Here is a 23,630-nt window from a genome sequence, read left to right on the forward strand (position 1 = left end):
GCAATTTGATGAAATTCTTAGTACTCATTCTTAGGGGTAAATTTACTAAACTGCAGGTTTGAAAAAGTGGAGGTGTTGCCTATAGCAACCAATCAGATTCTAGCTGTCATTTTGTAGAATGTACTAAATAAATGACAGCTAGTTTCTGATTGGTTGCTAAAGGCAACATTTCCACTCTTTCAAACCTGTAGCTTGATAAATTTACCCCTTTGTCTTTTTTCTGATTGACTGCACTTTGGAGGTAAAATCAATTGAAGGGGAGTATTAAAATCACATGTACACCATCAAATTATGTAAAGCAGAGACAAACAGGATTTCTATAGGGGGTTTCCATGCCACGTCACCAGAGTGTATGCAAGGGGAGTGGCTATTATTTGAGGCAGTGCTAGACTGCTCTCCAACTCTTCCTATTGCTGTAAAATACATGGGCAATAGTAGCCAATTATCCTGATTCTGGGGGGATAGTCCCAAGTGTGTGTGGCTGTCTGACCGCAAGGATAGTTGGGGCATTAAGGTCATGCAGCATTCAGTGGATCCAAAATTCCTCATTACCCTGGTATTCACATCCCAGGGGCGGAAGAAAGAAAAAAAGCACTTTTGAATTCGGGGCAGTTAATCTTTGAAAGGGAAGTTGCGCATCTGCCGTAGATGCGCAAACAATGTGCTGACTGGCCTGGGCAGGTACACCTATGACAGGGGGATTTTGTGCTGCAGTTTCTTTGTTATTAATGGGAACCATCCCAGGCTGTATTAAGCAATGTAGACCTTTTTATTTTTATTGGGCATTATGGATGCTCTTACTTTAATTATTATTACTTACTTAACAATTACCATCAATAACCTTTCTTAACAGCCCTGTGTACATCATCACATAGAGAAAAAGAAACGTCCATCTAAGGCTAGACATTTGTCCATCGTAATGCCTGGGTATTTGGTGGGAGGCTGAATGAAAAGTCTGCAAGGTTTTTCCGTTTCTGATTGGTTGATAAGACTTGAAATATGTTAAGTTGCCTATATGATTTTACACCCAGTCCAAACAAAATCAATCAACAACAATTCTGTAAAAACTATAGTAAGTATTATGACAGGTATGATGGTAACTAGAGTATGTTAAGAAAAGAAGTGTAGAATCTTAATTAACGTATGACTTCAGTATGATTGCAATGGTAATATTGGAAATACTGCATTATATATACTTACATGGGAAACTAGGTGTGACTTGAATGTGAATAATTTCTCCCCAACTAGTTGACTCAACTTTGATTAGAACTGTAAATCTATTATTTTAACCCAGACTCATAGCTTACTTGTTCCTGTCTCCGCTGAGAAAAATCATAATAATATATATAAGAAAACAAACATTATATTGTGAAGTGTTTCCCATGAAAGTGCTGAGCCATTGTTTATATTGTTTGTACACTTGACATTAAATATGACTTCAGTGCTTCTACCACTTTATTTGTGATGAGATTCTACTATAAGGACCTCCTCCACTCATTCCACACAAAGTAGAAAAATCTTATAAGTGAAGCCTACTGTCCACCATACAGCTAGATTCTTTTCATTGCTGAACCCATTCTTGCCACTTACTTTTCTATGTGCGTCACTTTAAAAAAAAAAAAAAAATGTTTGCCAGAATTGTGCATAAAAATGTGTCCGTTTGCCTGTCTGAATGGGGTGTGTTCACCTAATTTCCTATTATACTATTCTCACATCCCCCATCTATTTATAGATTTGATACAAATGATTAAAAATGCACAATGACAAGTCACAATATTTGAAACATGACTGGCTGATTTATTTTATCAGAGTAAACCTGTTAGATTTGCATATATATTGATTGATGTTAACCTATAATCATTTTTGCTAGCTGCCTTTGAGTTGTGGGGGATTAAAGGAATTTAAAGACTTGCCCTTGAAAACTTCTGTTGCTAACCATAACTTTTTTTAAAGCAAAAGTACAATGTATTCTTTTTGTTCATGGAAAACAGATCTAACTTCTCCATGCAAGTGAGGGATGAGTATGCGGCTTTAGTGCAGTCTCTCTCATGGCAAAGTTAAATTTTATTTAAACAATACATTGAAAAATACATTAGGCATTCCATTTCAAATTCAAACATTGCATTGACATTGCACATATGACATTGCATTGTGAAACTAATTTATCATATAGCTTTAACCTGGCCACATATGTTAAGGTACAGTCAGTCAATCAGCCAAATTGCTGAATAACCACCTAAGCCTCAATTCAATGACACACTGGTAGATATGAGGGACAGATCCAGCCATTGGGCAGTCATTCCAAACGAGTAGATCACATGGGATCCCTCTAGGGTGGTAGGTAAAATCCAAATCAAGAGGGTTTTAATAACACTAGACCCACACATGATGATTTTGACCAGCTAGGTCTAAATTAACCAAATTGTCCCATGAGTGTGCTACACAGAATGCATAGAAACACCATTTTATAAAACAATATTTGAAAGCAGTGCATCCTTAATGAATAATTTGAAGCAGTTGACTTGAAAGAGAACAACATGGTTCTATGGTCCTCCAGGTGACACTAAATGGCATCATCTATAATACTCTACAAGCTGTTTATCAATTTAATAGCATCATTTTTTTCTATTCTCCTGTCTGAGCTCAGCCCACTGTGATGGGGTTTTAAATGAGTAATTCACTACATACTAAACCTATGGTAACGATACCTTTTTGTTGTTAATTTTGCATAAATCACAGTCAGACAAGCGCAAAGTATATTTAATTATACAAAATAGAATGTACAGTTATAAATTATATACAAAAAATATTCTATTTTCTAGGACATGATGCTACTTCAACAACTGTTACTGCACCACCAACTGGAACTCAAGAGACGCCTATAGTTACTACTGCTGCTGCTACTCCTCAAGCTCCTCCTACTTCTGCAGCTACTACTAGTATTAAACCAACTACTGCTGCAGATACTGCTACTACTATTAAAACAACTACTGCAGATATTGCTAATACTGTAAGCAAAACCACCAAACCAGGTCTCAGTTCCACTGCTAGTACTGTTCCAACAACCATCAAACCAATCACTGGAACATCCTTAACACAGCCAACTACTAGTCAGGCTGTAATAGTAAACATCACTGCACAACAAAGCCAACAACTATCAACAAAGACACCCATCCCTGGACCTGTGAGCACAACTCACCAATCTACTCTTAGTAGCAAGGTAGTTACGTCGAATGTAACAGATCCTGATAACTCTACTACACCAAAAAAAGATGCAACTGGTCTTATCAAAACCAGTACAGTAGGTATGCATTTTTCTATTAAAGTGTTTTTTTTGTCAACGGGACCTAAAACATAACATATGTGCAAACATGTACATAAACATAAATCAAAGCTGATGTCATACATTTGTAAAAAGTGGGACATTTTTACATTTCTTTTAATTTTACCAATACTTTATACAGAAACAAAGAGCTTTGTTGAATATTTTTATACATACCATAGTTACTATAACTAAGGTTCCATGTGTTTTCTGGCTTCTTACAGCAACATCACAGCCACATAGCGCTGCAACTGGAATACCTTCTACAGCTTCACCTACAGCACCTGTAACATCACAGCAAAGCAATGTGACCGATGCTACAAATAGCACAAATAGCACAAACATTAATGCACCAACATTAAAACTAACGGTGTCACCACATCCAGCGATGATGTTTTCTACCACTACAAGCAAGAGTACAGCAGATGTTACAACCTATAGCTTGACCACTCCAGTCACTTCATCCAGGACTATGTCACCTGTTTTTAATGCAGAACACACGTATAAAGATACAATTGTGGTAAATAGTTTATGCATTATACCATTATAGAATTTAAACAGGATAAAATGGAGGACACAAACCCAGTATTATTATAAATATATCATCTTCACTCCCAATAACTATATAAATATCTTTACCATAGCCATATTAAACACACATACAATATATATATATATATATATATATATATATATATATATATATATATATATACACACACACACACGGCACATTTGCCATTTGGAAGCCCAGTTGCCAGTGCCTAGAAAATTGGGCACCCCATGGCTAGTAAATTTAGTCCTCTCAACATATGCTAAATATTTTATTTACTTGACAGCATAAACATAACAGGTTGAGTATTAGCTAGAAATCTCAGATGAAATGCAAATAAATCAATTACATAATCAAGGCACTACTAAAAACTTAATTTCTCTCTAGGTCACATGTCAAAATTATTTTAGCGGATCACCTGTGAAGATTAACATGAAGTTCTCAAGAATTTGTGTAAGTACCATACTGAAAATGCAGGGAACAAACAACCTCTACTCTTCTATTCTCTTTTTCCCCACTGAAGACCTAGATATTTGCAATGGCAATTTACACACTTATACAAAGTGAAAAATTAAAAAGGTCACAGAATGTGTCTATACCTTTATTTCTTGACTCACTATTTGCACACTTTGGGGTAAATATATCATACCCCGGTTTCTTCAACTCCCGCGAGTTCGGCGAGATGACAGCTAAAATTTAAAGCGGCGCTGCCTTGTAAATTCAAGTTTCCCTTTACAAGGCAGCGCCGCTTTAAATTTTAGCTGTCATCTCGCCAAACTCGCGGGAGTTGAAGAAACCGGGGTATGATACATTTACCCCTTTGAGTTTGTAGCAATGCTTGCTATTTCTCTAACTCTGGTGTGCCCTGGTATCATGTACCATTTTCAGATTTTACCATCCGAAATATTTGGAATAGGTTCCAGTAACTGTTTTACTGTATTTGTTACCAAAAGAAAGAATTAGATAGCTTTTTGTGGCGTTGATAAACTGAAAGCCAAGACCCATTTGGTTTTCAGTTTCAAAATTGGCAATTTCCTGTTGCTCCCATTCACATTTGGCACCTAATCTTTTTGCATGCGCACTCCCTCTTCTTTTCGTGATGTGTAGTTTGATCAATTCTTACCTGTAATATAATAGCCAGCAGCCATAAAATGAATCTACTTTGCTTCCTTTTGTAATAACATAACAATAGTCTGAACACCTAAATGAGCAAAGATTTGTGTCAGTCAATGATCAGATCAGTTTTCTTGTGTGTGTGATGTGCCAATTTTACTGGTAATATCTTCTCAGTTTTGTTTACTCAACCCAAGCAAATGTGTTTTTTCTTAGTTGCTAATGCTTTCTCTATGTAGCATATTAGGGCAAATATAAATTGCACAATATGTAGAACAAAAAGCAGGCGAATGTGAAAGTGACCTACATAGTTTTTATTATAATGATATGATACAATTGATATAACAAGTCTATACACCCTTATTGACATTGCAAGTTTTTTGATGTAAAGCCTGAAATCAAGAATCATCACATTATACCTTTTTCCACCTTAAATATGATTTTGAAACCAACAAAATTCAAGTGAAAAACAAAGACAAATTTCAGGAAAAAATGAAAGCAAAAAACCTACAATTCCGGTTGCATAAGTATGCACACCCCTAAACAAACACTTTGTGGAAGCAACTTTTACTTTTATTATAGCTGTGATTCTTTTTGAATAAGTCTATCAGTTTGCACATCTAGACCATTCTATCCCACTCTTCCCTGTAAAAAAGTTGAAGGCTTATCAAACTGCGAGGGGATTTCCTGCACATGTGAATGAGGTCTGAGCTCTGTCTGGGCCTTTCCAAGACTTACAGCTGCCTTTTTTGAAGTTATCCCTTGGATGTCTTGGAAGTGTGCTTTGGATCATCATCATGTTGAATGGTGAAATTCCTCTTCAGCTTCCTGACAGAGGCCAGCAGCTTTTGTGCCACAATATCTTGATATTTGGAGCTATTCTTTGTGCCATCTTATCCCGACAAGAGCCCTTGTCCCAGCTGAAGAGAAGCAGACCCAAAGCATGACGCTGCCACCATCACTATGCTTCACAGTAGATATGGTGGGTGATGAGCAGTGTTGTATATGCGCGTTTTAGAATGAAAGTCAAAAGTTCAACCTTGGTCTCTTCAGCCTATAAGACTTCTTTCCTCACAAATTGTTGTGTGATAGAATGTATTTTTTCAACATTTAGGCTTGGATGTTCTTTTTTGTGAGAAATAGTTCCCGTCTTCCCACCTTACCCGATAGCCCAGATATGTGCAGAATACAGGAGATTGTTATAACATGCAGGGACTGACCAGTTCTTGACAGAAGTTCCTGCAGTTCATTAAATGTTGCTGTAGACCTTATGGTAGCCTCCCAGATCGGTTTTCTCCTTGTACATCAACATTGGATGGATGTCCTGGTCTTACCAATATCCATGTTGTGCCACATTGTCTCCACTTCTTGATGATAGTCTTCAGTGTTCCATGGTACATGTAATGCCTTTGAAATAAGAAAATTATACCTTGTACCAATTTAATTTATACTCCATGGCAGCCACTGCAATGAGGTTAACTCCGAGAGCCAGGAAAAAAAACACATTAAGGTATATAAGTTAATTCCTCCTACCTTTAGGTTTTATTTTTAGGTCTTTGAGAAACTTCCCAAGCTGTCCTGCGAAAATATAAGCAGAGAACGTGGGTGGAAATATAAACCTGTCATTGATTATTTCAATGAAATTAAAATTAACAGCAAGTATAATTCTTATATTTATTTTTCATACACCATGGCAGCCATTACAGTGGGATGTAACCAAGCAGTATAATCAAATAAGGTGTGCTTAAGAACAAACACTAATCATTCATAAATGTGCGCAGACCCCTGTTTGTTTTTGGTTTTGGATATCTGGATTTCATTAAAAATGGTGGAAAACAGGTACTACGTTATTTTGAGCGTTTTTTTTCCTACATTAGTATTTATATCATTAACATTCATTTACAGTATTTCTAATGACCAACTGTCAATATTTTCACCATTACTGGACAAAGACTGCAGCAAGCTGGCAGAGCAGTGGCACAAACACATGGCAGTTAAAGAAAATATCAGATACCTGTGAAACAAAGTAGCACAGCAGCCGCAGATAGGTTGGCAGTTTAATAAAGTAAAAAACACCTTTAAAACATACAGATAGAGCACTAGCCGATAGGATGCTCATTTTAGAAAAGAAGATATCCGTGGGGCCAACCCACAAGTGAAATTGTTTAAGAAAATCATCCTATTTTATTCTCAATGTTATACAGCGTATGTAACAGAGGCAGAGGCAGTAATAAAACCTCATTAGACGGATAGCACCAGAATTAATAAATTGTCATTTTAGAAAAGAGGATACACCAAGGTGAGTCTCACCCAGAATTAAAATGGTTAGAGGAAGACAATGGACATGTTTTTATTCTTAACATTAGACAGCATGTGTGACACATTGAGAACAGAAAGAAGAGCGGCAGTAATTAAAGTAATTTTAGAAAATAAGATACATCAATGTCAGAAAGCAGATAATGTGAAATAGTGCAAGATGGAAGTGCCTTTGGGAATTATGTTATATATTAAAAAGGACATGCATAGTTTAATAAAACAAGTATTTCAGTGACTGGAAATCCTATTTTTGTGGCTGAAGTAGTTGATTTGCTTGAATCACCACAAAAGAAAACATTTTTATTGTGCCTTGTTGAACTGTAGAATAGATAGGAATTTTAACAATTTACTAATGGGCTTTAGGCTAACAGTGGTCGTCTTCATCGATGTTGAACATGTCATTACCCTCATCATCATCCTTATCACTGATGGCAATATCATCATCACAAAATACTAACCCATCCCCACTGAAATCCAGCGTTCGACATTCTGTATGTAATTTGCATTCCTCATGCAATTTTTAGTTCACGTTTTGGGACATATCTTCCTATGAGGATCTCTCGCAATGCTCCTGGCTGTGCTAAACACTATTTCAGAGTACACACTGGAGGGCGGGGCAGCTTAAGAACACCAACGCTAGTTTGTACAAGGGACTCCAAGTTGCCTTTTTTTCTCCCAGAATTGAAAGGGAAGTGTCAGAGATGCTAATTTGTAATTAGTAGACCTCCACCATTCTACCAATATAAAGTCTTTCAGATTGAGACGTGCTAAAGGTGTCAATATATTTAGGCATTTCTGTTAAGGCTGACCAGATGTCATAATAATCTTTCACATTGGTACACTATGTTAACTGATCATCAGTGTGACTCTTCTAAATGGGAAGTTTTTTTCTGGCAGTACCATTTATAGAAGAAGCTGAAGCAGGACATGTGTGACTTGAGCGACAGCTTGCTCACAAGGAGCTGTTTGCATCTGAAGATCTGTGTCAGTTGGAAAGAAAGACATCACATATGACTTACTTAAACCTAGGATCAAGCATGGTTGCCAAAATGTAGTGATGCAGTTTCAAGATGCTACAAAAACCCCAGGGTCCTGTTGAAGCCAAATAAAGAACATCTACAAGGCCAACGTTCTTCACAGAATCACTAACCTTCATATCCTCCTTCAGCTTCTCTAGCTGCTTTTCCATTAGTTTGATTAAGGATATAACTCAGGCTGACATTGTCTGAACACACGTTATTTGTTACAATTTGATGGTTTGAGTAGCTTGCAAAAGACCAAAAGAATTCTCTAGAGTACTGGCGTTAGGTAACGTCCCCCCTTTCCCTATATCTTGGCTTGATGTGTAGGTCTTGATGTTGCTGTTCTTCCAGTCACAGAAGCATATAAAGTGTGGAATTCAACCTCGTTACTACCTCATGCATCACTTGGTGGCATGGCAGTTAATTCTTGTTTCATGTAGCTACAATTTTCTAGAAAATGGAAAATAAATTTTAAGGACGACAGACCTTATCTCCCCTACACTGACCTCTAATTTGTTTTTAGAAATTATGAACCAACAAGTTTAGTGTGCGCTAAGCATGGTACGTGTTTTCATTTACCCAATCTTAATGCACACTCAATGTTCACTACATTATGATCAACAATGAGACATGAGCAGAGTCTTGGTGAGCCTTTTTGCTGGTACATTCCTCAGTTTTTGCAACAGATTGTCTTTGGTATGTTCCTTAGTGAAGTCAGTGATACAGAGAGTAGCTTGCCTGTGAACGACCTAGCTTTGAGAGATGATGTTACAGGTCCTACTGCTGAAGGCAATACAGCTACCCAGTGGGGTGTCCGGTCATGTCTTTTGTTTGAACAGTACTGCTTGTCTACATAGCCGTAGTTAAGTGGATAGTCAGTACAATGACATTTTCTAGTGAATTAATTACTTTTTGTTTAACCAGCTGAGAAATTGCTGTACAGGAGAAATGGAATAGAGATGGAATTTGGTAGTTTGGACACATGACCTCAACTAATCTGCTAAAACCTGATGCATTAATTGCAGAAATGGGATGCATATGCAATGCTAACATAGCTGTTATGGCTTTAGTGATCTGCTGTCTAACAAGATGCTGGCTGTTGTAATTGGTTCCAATTACAAATAATTGTTTCACAGACAATTATTGTTAAAAACTATGCTTATTCCTCTTGGTCCCCTTTTGTATAGAAGTTTCATCCCCAGCAGCAGCAGCAGCCATAGCGTGTAAGGATTCTTTTTGGGAATAATGGATTGCATTGGGGAAGTCAATGAAGAGGTTGGTAATGAAGGTGTTGATGGTGAAGATTGCATGAGGTATATATTCCATTTTTCCAAAATAGCATCCTCAATTTCTATACCTAAATCGTCCTCACATTTCCAAACGGTTGTGAAATTTTGGAAGGTGGCTGCTCTATAATTACAGTGTCAGAATCTGAATTGTCAGACTCACATATAGCACTCATAGACACCCTTGGACTCTCCTCCGGATTCTGTGAGCACCCAATTTGCTCTTCAGAATCAGTGTTCTGGTCAGGCACTGATGTGGTTGTTTTGGACATGATAGACCTACACTCAGAGCAAGAAGGTGGTGTATAGGAAGTTACAAAAGACCATGGCCATGTTGGGCACTCACTCTTACAATGGGCATTCTAGTAAGTGTAACAGTAGTAGCAGGACCACTACTAGTAAAAAGTGGCCATGGCCTGAGCCTTTTCTTGCCACTACTGGTGGTTATGAATGTCCACTATTTTCCTTTTTTTTTTTTATTGAAAAGACAAATCACGGCATTCATCAGTAACTTTTCCCTTAATGATTACATCAAGAGCTGGTGTTTCTCTGAGATTGACAATCAGTGTTTGGATTTGAAGCACCGCTTTTTACACTTTCTTCCCACATCACCCTGTTTTTTATCCACTCAATTAGTTTACTAACATACTAGTATTGCTACCAGTAGTAACTAACTGTTTATTCTTCACTTTCACATCCACTTTATCACCACATAATTCTAGGAGACTAATCTGTAAATAAACGGTAAAGATTTCTGCAGTAAAATCACAGGTAGTCCAGCACACGGTTTTCACCCTCTCCAACCCACTTAATCAGCACACAATTGCAGTAAATGACCTCTCCCCATGCTATCAGTTCTAAAGCGGCAGCATAGAAGATCCAAAACATGTGAGATCCAATTACTTTTTGTCTTGTTTTCAGATATGAATATGGTGGGAGAAACAGAGTCATGATTCACTTAGACTCGGTACCCCAATATTTGGATCTGTCAAGTTTCCCTGAATCAGAATTGCTCGTCTCTTCTTTTTATTAAAAAAAAACAAAACTTATTTAAAAAACTTTTCCTGCTGTGCATCAGCAGACGATGTGACATGCAGTAGATTAGGTCTGGTGAAAATGTGAATGCATGGCAATCCAGCTGCTTTGCAGATGTTATATGTTCTTGCCCAGGAGGTTGTTTCCACCCTTGTAGAATGTGCCTCTAAACTTTCAGGCACTTTACACCAGTTACTTTTATAAACCTGTGCAATGATATCTCAAATACATCTGCAAGAGTAGGTTTGGATGGAGAATGTTCCTTATGAGAACCTTGTGGAAAGTCAAATCATTGTTCCATCTTCCTAAACTTATCTGTTCTGGAAAGGAAAACAGACAGCTCTAAGAATTAGATTTAGAGTGTGTTCATCGTTTTCAATAGTTGGCTGTGGATGGAGAGAGGGTAGTATGACCTATGGATTGAATTGGAAATCTTAGTATAAACAAAAAAGGAGAAGGGTTAATTCTTAATATCCACTTTGTGTGTATAAAGGTTTAGAAATGGTTCTTTACACCATAATGTAGTTCTCTAACGTGAAAAGCAGATGTAATTGGTAAAAGGAACACTCAAAGTGATTCAAACTGATCAAACATTTGAGCTTCTAAAACAATATTGAAATCCAACATGTGCTACACAAGGTTTGATACAGGGGCATTTTCTTTACTGCTTGAAAAAAAATGAGGCTTTTGGGCACTTACTGACAGCACCACATTGACAGACCCTGAGCTTTTCAGTATGACAATCAATGTTTGACTATTCTAGGCCAGACATTCCTATGGCCAGATATGGCCAAAGGGCTATTTCCATGCTTTCTGAGAGCAGTCATAAAGACACCAGAATTTTGGTGAAGCTTCTTGCAGGCTGAATGGAAGACAGGTGGACTGAAAATTGGACAAAAAAAACCCTGGAGACACTGATGACAGTGTGTTGCAAAAAGAATGTGGAAATAAGCATCTTATCAGTCTATAGAGGAAAGGAAATCTCCCCTCCCTATGGCATTGAGAATGGAATTTATAGATTCCACATGGAAATGTCTGGACAAACTGAATGAGTCTGTGCAAATTGAGAACAGTTCCAAAACCTTCAGATGATTTTTCTACCAGGAATAGTTGTAAATGGAAGCCAGTACTTCTCTGGAATAAAAGGTACAGTAGAGGTGATTTCTGCTTTTAACAAAGTTTGTAGGCTGTGTTGTAATGCCTGCAACTCCAGAGAGGAGGATGGGGATTGGGTCTTTATGAACTTGTTGCCTCTGGTTATTTGATGAAACTCAATGTCAGACTATTGATAATAATATCTCAAATTCATTGATCCTGGGTAGTTAGTATCCAGACCCCTGAAAACTTTGCAATTCTGCAACTCACAGAAGTTAATAGAGGTTGAGTCTGGAGAGAGTCATTGTGTTTGCTGCCCTCGCCATACTCTATTAGCCTTAAAGGGCTGTCTAAATGAGCTGCTACCACACCATCTAAAATATTGTTTCGCAAGCAGATAACTATGTGCTTCCTTGAATTGTTGTCTAGTCCTGTTCTTTTATCTTGTGATAAGTGATTGGACTTATCTCAAGTGATATTTTGAATCATAGAATCAAGTGCCCTGTAAAGGAAAGGATTGCTAGGCAACACTTTTATTGTAGATCCACTGTGTCAAGGGATGCTTCACAAAGAAAATCAATATGTTTTTGTAGAACACATTTTAGTAGATATTGTCTACTAATTTCCCCCTTTACATCCCTTATTTAGGATATTTTTCCACAATCTGAGTGCTTTTGATACTGAAGTCACCATCACAGAATAAGTGCAATACCAAAAAAATTGTGTAATTTCTTGAAACAGCTTTCCATTTTTCTATCCATGTGATTTTTTTAACGAGCATCCAATGGAGTAGTGGTTCTGATTGAAAGACTGGCTATAGCTGAATCTACTTTAGGCACTAATTTCCATATGTTATAAATAGCCCTGACAGTGTAATATTTTCATTACGTGAGAGGAGTTCCTACAGTGAAGAGATATTTGCCAGCGATCTAGATATTTTTTTGCCAAGTACGGTTCCTGTGATTTTCTTTTACAACTTGTTTTTGCTAGCACTAGATTTAATGTGTACGGGGTGAGGGATTGTCACGCTGTTTTTGTTTTTATTCATTTATTGTATTGTACAGGCAGCATCCATTGCACTTTGAATGTCGACATTGTGACTGTTGACAGTACAACTTGTCGACATTCACAATGTCAGCATTTTAATCATGTCTACACAATGAACATGTCGACAGTATGACCGTAGACATTACAGTGTCGACATTTTCAGTGTCGCCAAATCATACCCAACAAATGTCTGTTTGTTTTTCACTTGCATTTTGTTGGTTTGCAAGGTTACATTGAAGGTAGATAAGGTCTGAAATAATTTATCTTGATTTCAGCCTAACATTACAAAAAATGTGCTATTTCAATTAGGGTGTGTAGAGTGTTTATATCCACTGTATATGTGTACTTTATATAGTTATTACAGTCATAGGGCCAAGAACAAAAGGTAGAATTTATTTTTCATAACTGACTTTATAGATAACACAATTAGTGTGAAAAATATCTAATATTAACTGATAAATCAGGAAGACCTGGATCCATTAGTGTTTAATTGCTGTATCTGGTACTCTGCCATTCTGCACTGCCACTGTTACGGACTCAAACAAAACGGAGGCTGCCATACATGTATTATCAAAATGTAGATACTGCCTGTGGTCTTTAATAGCTTTCTACCACAGAAATATTTTCATTTAAACATGTTATATTTACTATGACATCAGAAAAACAGACTTAGTTTTTTGGAGATTTTTGCTTTTCATTCATTATTCTGTATCATTCACTTTAATATACTGGCAAATCCATGCAATGTTCATATGATAGACAGCAGTCCTTGATCATTTGAGATGTACAATTGTCTCATTCCACTATATTTTCCAGGGGCCCTGCTGTTGAGTAAATTAATCTATGCATAGCAGTCATAGTGCACATTATAGGATACAACAACCCTAACATGGCCATTATATGTGAAAAAAATCCTTTCCATTATTTAGCATACAAAGGCTATAATTTGTAGTTTATCAGCCTTAAAATATAGAGCATGTCTAGGGGCAAACCCTTTCAAAGTAAAACCTGGGACAATCTTTGGAATTCAGGGACAGTTGGGAAAAACACATTTGCTAATTTAGGGGGTCTTCATTATTATAGCATGCGGCAGCACAAATGGGTACTGCTAGAGCAATGTTGGGGAGCATGATCTGATGAGTCCACACATAATATATCAAGGTATAAATAGTAAACTAGTTAACGAAAGTCAAAATTAGGTTAGAAGGAGGTCTCCACTTAATGATTGGTAAATGGCTGGAAACATCCGTCAATCACAGTTTATGAAGCTGTTAGATGACTCTACAGAGTGCCGGGAATCAGCAAGGGATTGGAGGATGGATAAGTAATTTAATTGGGCAGCCCCCAGCGAACTGAAATCTGTATGTTGCGCTTCAAAGATTATGGTGGGAAGGTAGTAAAAAATACAAATTAAAGTGATGGAATTATTTTATTTAATGATTAATGGTATAAGTAGCAAAGCTAAGGGGAATTACTAAATAAAAATAATAAAAATAGTTAAAATGTACATGGGCTTTGACTTATTTTAAAGTTTCAGTATTTTTCTGTCCCCTATGCAGAATAAAGGAATGAATAGTCTACATCTACTGTCTAGCACAGTGTTGGCTAACCTGTGACACTCCAGGTTTTGTTAAACTACAAGTCCCAGCATACCCTTCCAGCAATAAGCTGCTATATATTGGCAAAGCATGCTGGGACTTGTAGTTTCACAACACCTGGAGTGTCACAGGTTAGCCAACACTGATCTAGCATGCATACATATAGGGTGCCTCCTACCTGATGAACCCTAAAATTGTTTTATTAGATCTATTTACCTTGATTTAAAAAAAATGTTGCATTCCATAAAATACCCTGGTCCATCAATTTGATACACAAAAATAAATTCTAGTAGGTATCCCCTTGATACATATAGTTTGATTCCCCTAATGTAGAAATATGGGCACCTTTAAACATACCCTGAGACTCTTAGAAGAAACATCCTATTCCTAAGCTTCAAACTGATGGAATGCCTGCATGGGTTTGTTACCGCCATTTTTTTTTATGTGCTGCACTGGCTGAAAAGCCTGGATCACTTGCACTGTTTGCCCCCCAGACTAAAAGTTGCCAGCCAGCCCCTGATTATTTTATATAATGGCAACTTTTCCTGTGCAGAGGGGGCAAACTTTTGATGGAGAGAATGGTGCAGCAAATTGAAAGGAATGCCTACGTTCTTAGCCAATCTCAGTATGATGCATTAGCATATTTTCCAGAAATAAATGCATGAGGTGCATTACAATCATAAGTGGTTATGGTGGGAATTAGAGGAACAATGACCCAGAATTGACATTCTTGTAGTGAACAGTCAAGTATTTAAAAGCTAACATATTGAGGACTCATTCACTATTTATACATTTGGTGTTTTTAAGTGAAAACACCAAAAATGCTTCAAAAGGATATATATTTTTGATGTGTTTTTTTAATGAGTAAGGGGTAGATTTATCAAACCTTCGGAAAAGGAAAAGTGGAGATGTTGCCCATAGCAACCAATCAGATACTAGCTATAAGGGAGAAATACAACACATGATTGTGTCAAAAGAAGCTTGTGAATGGTACTCCAGAAAACTGAATAGTGTATAGATGTGAACTAGCTTAATGCAAAAACAAACAATGGGTCCTGCAACAAACAAGAAACCTTATAGGGTCTGTGAGCTTGTTGATGGCACAGGTTCATAATGTTTATACTGTAAGTCAATATGTAATATGCCATTACAAAAAAAAATCTGTTTACACTTCTGCATTGCGTTGTTCTTAGCTGAAAGCAAAAAAACTGTTTTCCAGACAAATAATTCCGAAAAGGTTGCAAAGGACAAAGAGGATGAAGAGAATACGTTCATGCATCTGTGCAAAGCGGTAAAGCCAGGATACCAGCCAAACAAGGATAATTGCAAAATAGTGTTGGGCTTTCACAGCCATGATCAAGTAGCGATAGTAGATGCCTTTGTGGAAAGTGAGTACCACAGCATACAACTACAAACTTTGCTAATCCTTTTACAACTAGGGGTTCTTAACAACTTAACATTTCGTTTGCATGATTGGGCTGCATTTATTTTTATGATTAACTTATTTGAAAGCCTAACAAGACCAATATAACATTTGCTTAATCAGAATAAATAGAGTTTTATTTGGTAGTGTGTTGAAGTACATTTCCTAATTGGGCATTTTATAGAGGAAAACAGTCAAAACCATAAAAACAAAAAATAGCAACACTATATTAGTCATGAGTATAGGCAAAACATACCATTTTTGAACTTTTCTTAATGATTAAAATACTCTACGCATAGCAAGTATTCAAGAATCTGTGGACCTGCGTTTCCATGTGGCACTCCTCCTATAACGTGCTATCTTGTTAAATACATCAAAGTGTGTCAGAGGCAGGAAAGCAGCATGGATGTGCAGGTTTGCACACCTTTTAAATATACCCATGAAGGCTGGAACAGTATCCTTCAGTGGTTTTACAGACAGTAAAGCTGGGTACACACTACACTGTTTTCGTCCAATAATCGTCTCAAAACAGCCGACATACGACCACTCGTTCAAAAGTCGGGTCAGTGTGTGCAGTGACACGATGGTCGAAAGTCTGCCCAAATGGACGATTATCGCCTCATTTGGTTGGTCGTACCGTTTAATATTTTCGTTCCAATCTCGTTTCCGCTGTGTAGTGTGTATAAACTTCCGACCGATCCACTACAGTGAGTACGAAATTACAGTCATTGCTCACGACAACATGGCTGTAAAAAGTCACTAAAGGGACGTCCACTCTTCCCTTTATCGTCCTAAACAAGGCTAGTGTGTATGCAGTCCATGGACCGAGCGATCAGATCATCGATCGCATGTAAAATCGCTCGGCCTAAAAAGTTGGTTGAAATTTCTGTAGTGTGTACCCAGCTTAAGTCTGCCATTTATAAATAAAATCTCTTCCCAAAAACATTATCTTTAATATGTTCAGTTCTGATAAGCTTTAAACAAATAAATACAGGCCTCCTTTTCCCTTGTTTCCGCCCAACAAGTGTATTTTTTTTTAACTATTTTATTAAAAGAATAAAAGGCTTATTCCATTGAATGATAGGATTGTAAGTATGGCCAACTTGTAAAAACTACTGTTTTCTGGTGTTTAAGTCAAGAAATCTACGTCGCTCACCAGATTTGACTATATATATTGCGGGAACAGACTTTTATCTTGAAAACATGCTCTGGGAGATTATAGAATGGAATTATTACTGTTAGGTTCACTTTAGAGCAAAACGTACCCGACACTGTAGTTACATTATATAACCAATTTCTGTTTCTTTAAGATCGCCTAGATCCAGAAGATTTATATGAACAATTAAAAGGCATCAAAAACCAGGTAAAATATTTTCTTCCATTTTCAGTTGGTAAAAAAACCTCTGTTGATTTGTAAATTTACAGTGTTTCATTGTGTATATATGTAGTTTTATACACTACTTAGAATACAGCATATACAAAAATAAACTAATGGAGGACACTCAACAATAGTGTAGTACAATAAACATGTCTGTGCAAAGAAACAATCTATAGATCCCACCCACCTCTAGATGAGATGTGGCTAGTGTGATCGCACTTAGAGACTTGGCTCTCTCCACACATAACAGTAACACAGACAGTCCTTTCTGTTCTTTATCGCAAACATCAACACCATATTTTTACATGGAGCAGTTGTTCATAGCATTACAGGAAAATTAGGTGAAATTCTCATTCACATAAAATTCTCCCAACTCTTTTACAGAGTTGTACCCGTCAATACAACTAAAGTGATCAGTTCTCCAACAGTCTAGTCCAGTGGTTCCCAAACTTTTTCAGTTTGCGGCACCCTTAGAGTCTCCATAATTTTTTCAAGGCACCCCTCTAAAATAATTACCAGGCAGTACCATTTTATAAGTAGTTGGGTCAAAATAACATAATAAATATTTAGGTCAGGACAGAAATACTTAATAAGTTGTTTGCAAAAATAATACACATAATCCAAGGGAAAAGAATATTTTTATATATTTTTTTCAGTTATATATCTGTCAAAGAATAATTTACAGCTAATATTAAGAGGAATAAGATCAAAGAAAACAAAATGTACAAAAATCATCACACTGTGCCCTCCTTCAACCACACACTCTGTGCCCTCCTTCATCCACACACTCTGTGCCCTCCTTCATCCACAGACTCTGTGCCCTCCTTCATCCACACACTCTGTGCCCTCCTTCATCCACAGACTCTGTGCCCTCCTTCATCCACAGACTCTGTGCCCTCCTTCATCCACACACTCTGCCCCTCTTCACTCGCACTCTGCTCCCTCCTTCATTATTTTGCAGCTCTATTGCTGTTTACTATCACTATGTCCCCTCCGCTTTCTTTACTTACCCTACTTGGCCTTCTTTCTTTTGTCTTCTTTTCTGTCTTCTTACCAATCCGGCGGCGCCCAGGACCCAGCATCCTCCTCTCTCCCGCCGCTTCTCACTGAATATGTTGGATGTGAAGACATACAGTGAGAAGCGAGGAGGATGCTGGGTACCAGGTACCACCGGATTGGCAAGTTTGTGGGTATTTTTTCTCTTCCTGGCCACGGCACACACTTTGGGAACCGCTGGTCTAGTCAGTTGTATGATCCTAGTGAATCATAATACATTCTGACTGACAGTCTGTCAGACTTTTTTCTGTCTGTGCTGTACGCAGAGTGAGGCTCCCTTAAGCACCACAACTGTGACAATTAAGGGTGCCACCATCCCCTGCACACAGTCGGATCCGGGAACAGCTTCCACCGGAGCTATTATGGCAGCAGTAGCTGCTGCCTTAACAGTCCTAGCTGCACAGTTCCCCGACAGGCACTGCAATCCACCCCTAGTCTGGGGAAAATGCTAATGTGGCTAGGACACTTGAAAACTCTCGAGCTTAAGTAAATAAATGTTAATTTGTACCATTGTCTTCAATAAGCAAAGCTTTATTATAGCTCAGCAAACATGTCCTCTAGCAAGCATGTTAGGTTCAGCATTTCACATGCTAGGGTCTGCTTTATGTATTATGCCTTTGCATGTAACAGAACATGTCTTCACCATTTTATTTTCAGGAAAACAAGTCATTGTTTTTATATGATTCGTTAAATAACAAAGACGAAGATAATGTGAGCATTCCCCTTATAAGTGCCATTGTCTGCCTAGCTGTGCTTCTACTGATCATTGCAGCTATTTATGGGTGTTGGCACCAGAGGAAAACCTGGAAGAGAGAACAGGTAAACCTGACTTTTACAGGTATTTACAATGTTTGTTTAATTAACAGGTTCACAAATACTAACTTTCTGCAAAACAGACTAAAGCTGGGTACACACTACAGAAATTTCGACCAACTTTTTATGCCGCGCGATTTTACATGCGATCGATGTTCCGATCGCTCGGTCCATGGACTGCATACACACTAGCCTTGTTTAGGATGATAAAGGGAAGAGAGGACGTCCCTTTAGCGACTTTTTACAGTCATGTTGTCGTGAGCAATGACTGTAATTTCATACTCACTGTTGTGGATCGGTCGGAAGTTTATACACACTACACAACGGAAACGAGGTTGGAACGAAAATATTAAACGGTACGACCAACCAAATGAGGCGATAATCGTCCATTTGGGCAGACTTTCGACCATCGTGTCACTGCACACACTGACCCGACTTTTGAACGAACGGTCGTATGTCTGCTGTTTGAGCCGATAATTGGACGAAAACAGTGTAGTGTGTACCCAGCTTTACTGTTGAACAAGCTGAGGAGATTGTATGAAGCATACACAAGTTTCTGATAGTCCTATGTAATGGAAATGTGTGCTAAATAATGCTGCAAATCATACTCAGAAACCAGAACTATCTTGAAAATTGATTTTATTGTTACCAAAAAGTTTCAAATAGTTCATAACACAACTCTATTCCTTTAAATAATTTGTTAAACTGTCCCAATGCACATTATTTAATGCCTCCAGAAATGGAAGGTGACCATTACATTAATATGTGGTGAACCATCCCTAGAAGCCTATTTATTGCCTATTGTTGCATTGGTTTCATAATATACTAACTACTTGATATTATTATTGATATCTTAACTTTTTAATTTGTAAGGTTGTTCAAGACACACAAACTTGCAATGTCAAATATTTTGCTTACTGTATTGGTTTACAAATTATTGATTTTCTTCCTGAATTTTTCCAGAGACTTACAGAAGAGCTTCAGACCATGGAAAATGGTTATCATGATAATCCAACCCTGGAAGTCATGGAGACCTCTCCAGAGATGCAGGAGAAAAAGGGTGGCCCGAATGGAGAGCTTGGGGACAGCTGGATTGTTCCACTTGACAACCTAACAAGAGAAGATCTAGATGAAGAGGACACTCATTTATAAATCAAGTAAAGAACAATAAGACAGACTGGAAAATCCAGCAGTACAAAGTGCATTAAATGGTTAGTCAACAATATAAGCCAAACCTGGGCCAACATATTCATCGGAGTGCCAGACTTGTAAAGAAAAGGTCCATCCTACCTCCAGCTATGCCCATACATAACCAAAGTGCTCCTGAGAAGTGACCGCATTAATTTAAACATTATTGTATATAAAACAAATTTGATTCTTACAACCTGTGATGTCTGGCCACCGGAAAACAAGGGTATTTATGTCCCTGCATCAAGAGGACAGCTCTCCAAATGCTGTGCTGACAGCAGAATTGTTCAGCAGTAACCTTTATAAATAAGGAGTTGTATAATTGGATTTATGATATGCTCAAAGTTTGGGCTTTGCAATAAAGAACTGAAATTATTAAGCAATGTTTTACAATTATAAGATTTTATAATGGGATCTAAAACATAGTCCATACTGTACAACCATGGACTAACATCCAAGTTAATTAAAAATAAGTGTGCCACGCACCAGAAAATGGTTAATGCAGCAATGAAAATTGTTTAAGCAATTAAGTGGTTAAACAAATGTTATTTCATTAAATAGGAAATGTTTTCTGGTTTTTTTTATAACTATTTCAATGACAAGTTTCTTAGGCAAATATTCAATTAGTTCCACAAAAATATTATTAAATCCCAATTTTTAAATACCACTGGTTAATGTTCAATTTTTCACTTGGATATACTGTACTATACAATTTTTAAAAGGGCAGTGGACAAGTATAATGGCTTGTCCACTTTCTACAGTAATAAAGATATTCATACTTATTTTATAATACACATTTACAATCCATGAAACTATTTACTTAGTGCAATATTATAATATATGTATTAGTTAGAATGATGCATAAATCAAGTTTCAGTTTTCACAAAACACAAAGAAGCAAAACACATTACTAATGTTTCCATTACCAATAGGTCACCTTACCTTCTGTCAAATCATATGTAAAATGACACTGAGATTTTTCTCTCTCTCATATGAAAATAAACTTTTACCTTTAGAGCCTTACAGTCACTAGAACAGGTTAGATTTCCGGAGTCTGATGCCATCTCTCAGTTAAATGAATATCTTACGAGGACCTGGCATAGATATTGCATTAACATTTTTTATACCCATGTTGCATTCTGTTTCAGTTACACAAAAAAACACAAGTGCCAATTGTTGTGTGCGACACTAGTTGCACAACAAATTGCTACAGATATAGTCTTACATTGAATAAAAAGCAATATAGTTAGGCCAATTTATATTTATATTTTCCAGATAACAATAATATACTACAGAAAAACACATTATAATAAAATAAACATGGCTGTAATATAAAAGGTGTACATTTCTCAAAAGCCTTCTAGCTGTAGTCCACACATTTTAGACTTAGCTTGCATTTAAACCCATAGGGCTAGATTTACTAAGCTGCGGGTTTGAAAAGTGGGGATGTTGCCTGTAGCAACCAATCAGATTCTAGCTATCATTTTGTAGAAGGTACAAAATAAATGAAAGCTAGAATCTGATTGGTTGCTATAGGCAACATCCCCACTTTTTCAAACCCACAGCTTAGTAAATCTAGCCCATTGACTCTTGGAAACGGAAATGATATAAAGCTTTGCATTGAAAAAAGAAAAATATTTATGTAAATTAAAGTATACATTTATAATTTGAGAAAAGTGTTATGTAGATTGTTCATTATGGAGTATTGACACACTTCCATGTACAGAAATGGAACTCAAGTATTTTAAGAAATAAAATATCTACATTACATTATCAATATCTCTGAATCCTGCAACAGCCCTGACAATAAATAGGCCCATATTAAAAAGAAAATATACCAACTGCTTTGTCACAGAATGCAACAGCTCAGTCAAACAATCAAACAAGGACAAACTATATGTCAGGCATATAAATAAGTAAGACTAATAGGAAATGCTATTTACGAAGCCAGAAGAGGTGAAGGTCAGCTAATGATACTCTTGTTCATTATGAAATCTGCCATTAATTCACTGACTGCTGAATAGTTTGAGGTTATGTAGTATCCTGACATTCATATAGCATTATTTAGAGTACTACTTTTTTTCAATGCCAAAATTAAAGGGAAAGGGGGTTTAATGGGTAAAATTACCCTTTTGCCTGGAATTCCATATGCATTTGTTTTATTTGTTGTATTTCTAATTTTGTGTAACCTGTATTATACTTATTTGTGACTACATGGCCTTAAGTAGTGAACATTTTTTCTGAATTCTGTAAAAATATGAATGGGTCTGTAGTAATGTATCAGAGGTTAGGTTTGTAGAAGTGACAATTTTCATGAAATTCTCTTCCACTGTGTGTTTTTTAATCCATTATAATTAGTACATCTGCAGTTTCTGTTCATGTAGATAAAATAAAGCATTACGTTTGGGGAAATTGTGAATAAGTACAAAGGTAAATCATCACATAAACTTGCTTTACTTTCTTAGCATTTTTGTATAATAAATAAAACCTTGAGAAAATATACAACATCCCTCACCCTCATACAGATAACTGACCATGTCATTAATACAAAAAGAGAAGAGTTCTCACTGCCTTAGTTATTTGGGACCAACAATGCAAGCGCATTTGCTCAAATTTGACTTAATTGCCTTTGCATCACAGCTACTTAGAAATGCACAAGAGTTACCATCTATGTGAGCAACGATGGCAGCATTTGCAAATACACAGAAATTGGTTGTTTGATGAGGCTGAGGATGAATACAGTCAGTAGGCATAATTAGTTTAGTTTGCCTCTGAGTTTGCAAAACTAAAATGGTGAATGCATTTGGCTCAAATTGTGAAAAAGGCCAATTATGCAAACTTGGAGGGGCTTACCGCTACAGATGAGTCATGTTATGGATCATAGCAAAAGGCTACAATTGTACATTTGCAATATAAAAAGGCAGATTTTCAACACATATAGTCTGCACATTTTCCTTTTGAAGTAAAAAAAAAAGTGAAGTGCACCAAAGTTTTTTTCATTTCTGGGACTACATATAAAATATGTTTCCATGCAGTAGATAAAATGCTGGATTGGTTAATTAAATTTTATAGGTTAACAAGTTAAATAAGTTAAACACAACAGTTAAATTAGTTAAACACATGAAAAGTACGTGAATATAGGTCTATTAAGGTCTATTAAGAGTACATTGTGCTATTCGTACCATTGCATTCTAAAATTTTAACTTCACATCTATTGTACTGTAGCACGTTACCACGAGAAATACGTCATGCCATGTTCTAAAGTTTTTGACTGTATTGGTAAAAGTGCAACAAATAAATAAAAATGAAAGTGTTAAAAACACATGACTAGAACACATCTTAAGTATATGTTACTTTTCATGTGTTTTTTACAAATTCATAGCAC

At 36.8% G+C, this 23,630-nt stretch overlaps 1 protein-coding gene across 1 annotated transcript in view; it reads left to right on the plus strand.

The window, feature by feature from the left end:
- Positions 1–21,654, plus strand: part of PODXL (podocalyxin like) — a 55,610-nt gene extending 33,956 nt beyond the window's left edge. Inside the window, exons 2-8 of the mRNA XM_075208551.1 lie at positions 2,823–3,305; positions 3,547–3,842; positions 4,263–4,328; positions 15,607–15,775; positions 17,121–17,173; positions 18,902–19,063; positions 20,021–21,654. Of these exons, the coding sequence (XP_075064652.1) occupies positions 2,823–3,305; positions 3,547–3,842; positions 4,263–4,328; positions 15,607–15,775; positions 17,121–17,173; positions 18,902–19,063; positions 20,021–20,209 (1,418 nt within the window). The 3' untranslated portion in view covers positions 20,210–21,654. The remainder of the gene's footprint in view (positions 1–2,822; positions 3,306–3,546; positions 3,843–4,262; positions 4,329–15,606; positions 15,776–17,120; positions 17,174–18,901; positions 19,064–20,020) is intronic.
- Positions 21,655–23,630: the final 1,976 nt, after the last annotated feature.

The sequence above is a fragment of the Mixophyes fleayi genome, chromosome 4 (assembly GCF_038048845.1).
Source record: "Mixophyes fleayi isolate aMixFle1 chromosome 4, aMixFle1.hap1, whole genome shotgun sequence".
NCBI classification, from domain to species: domain Eukaryota; kingdom Metazoa; phylum Chordata; class Amphibia; order Anura; family Limnodynastidae; genus Mixophyes; species Mixophyes fleayi.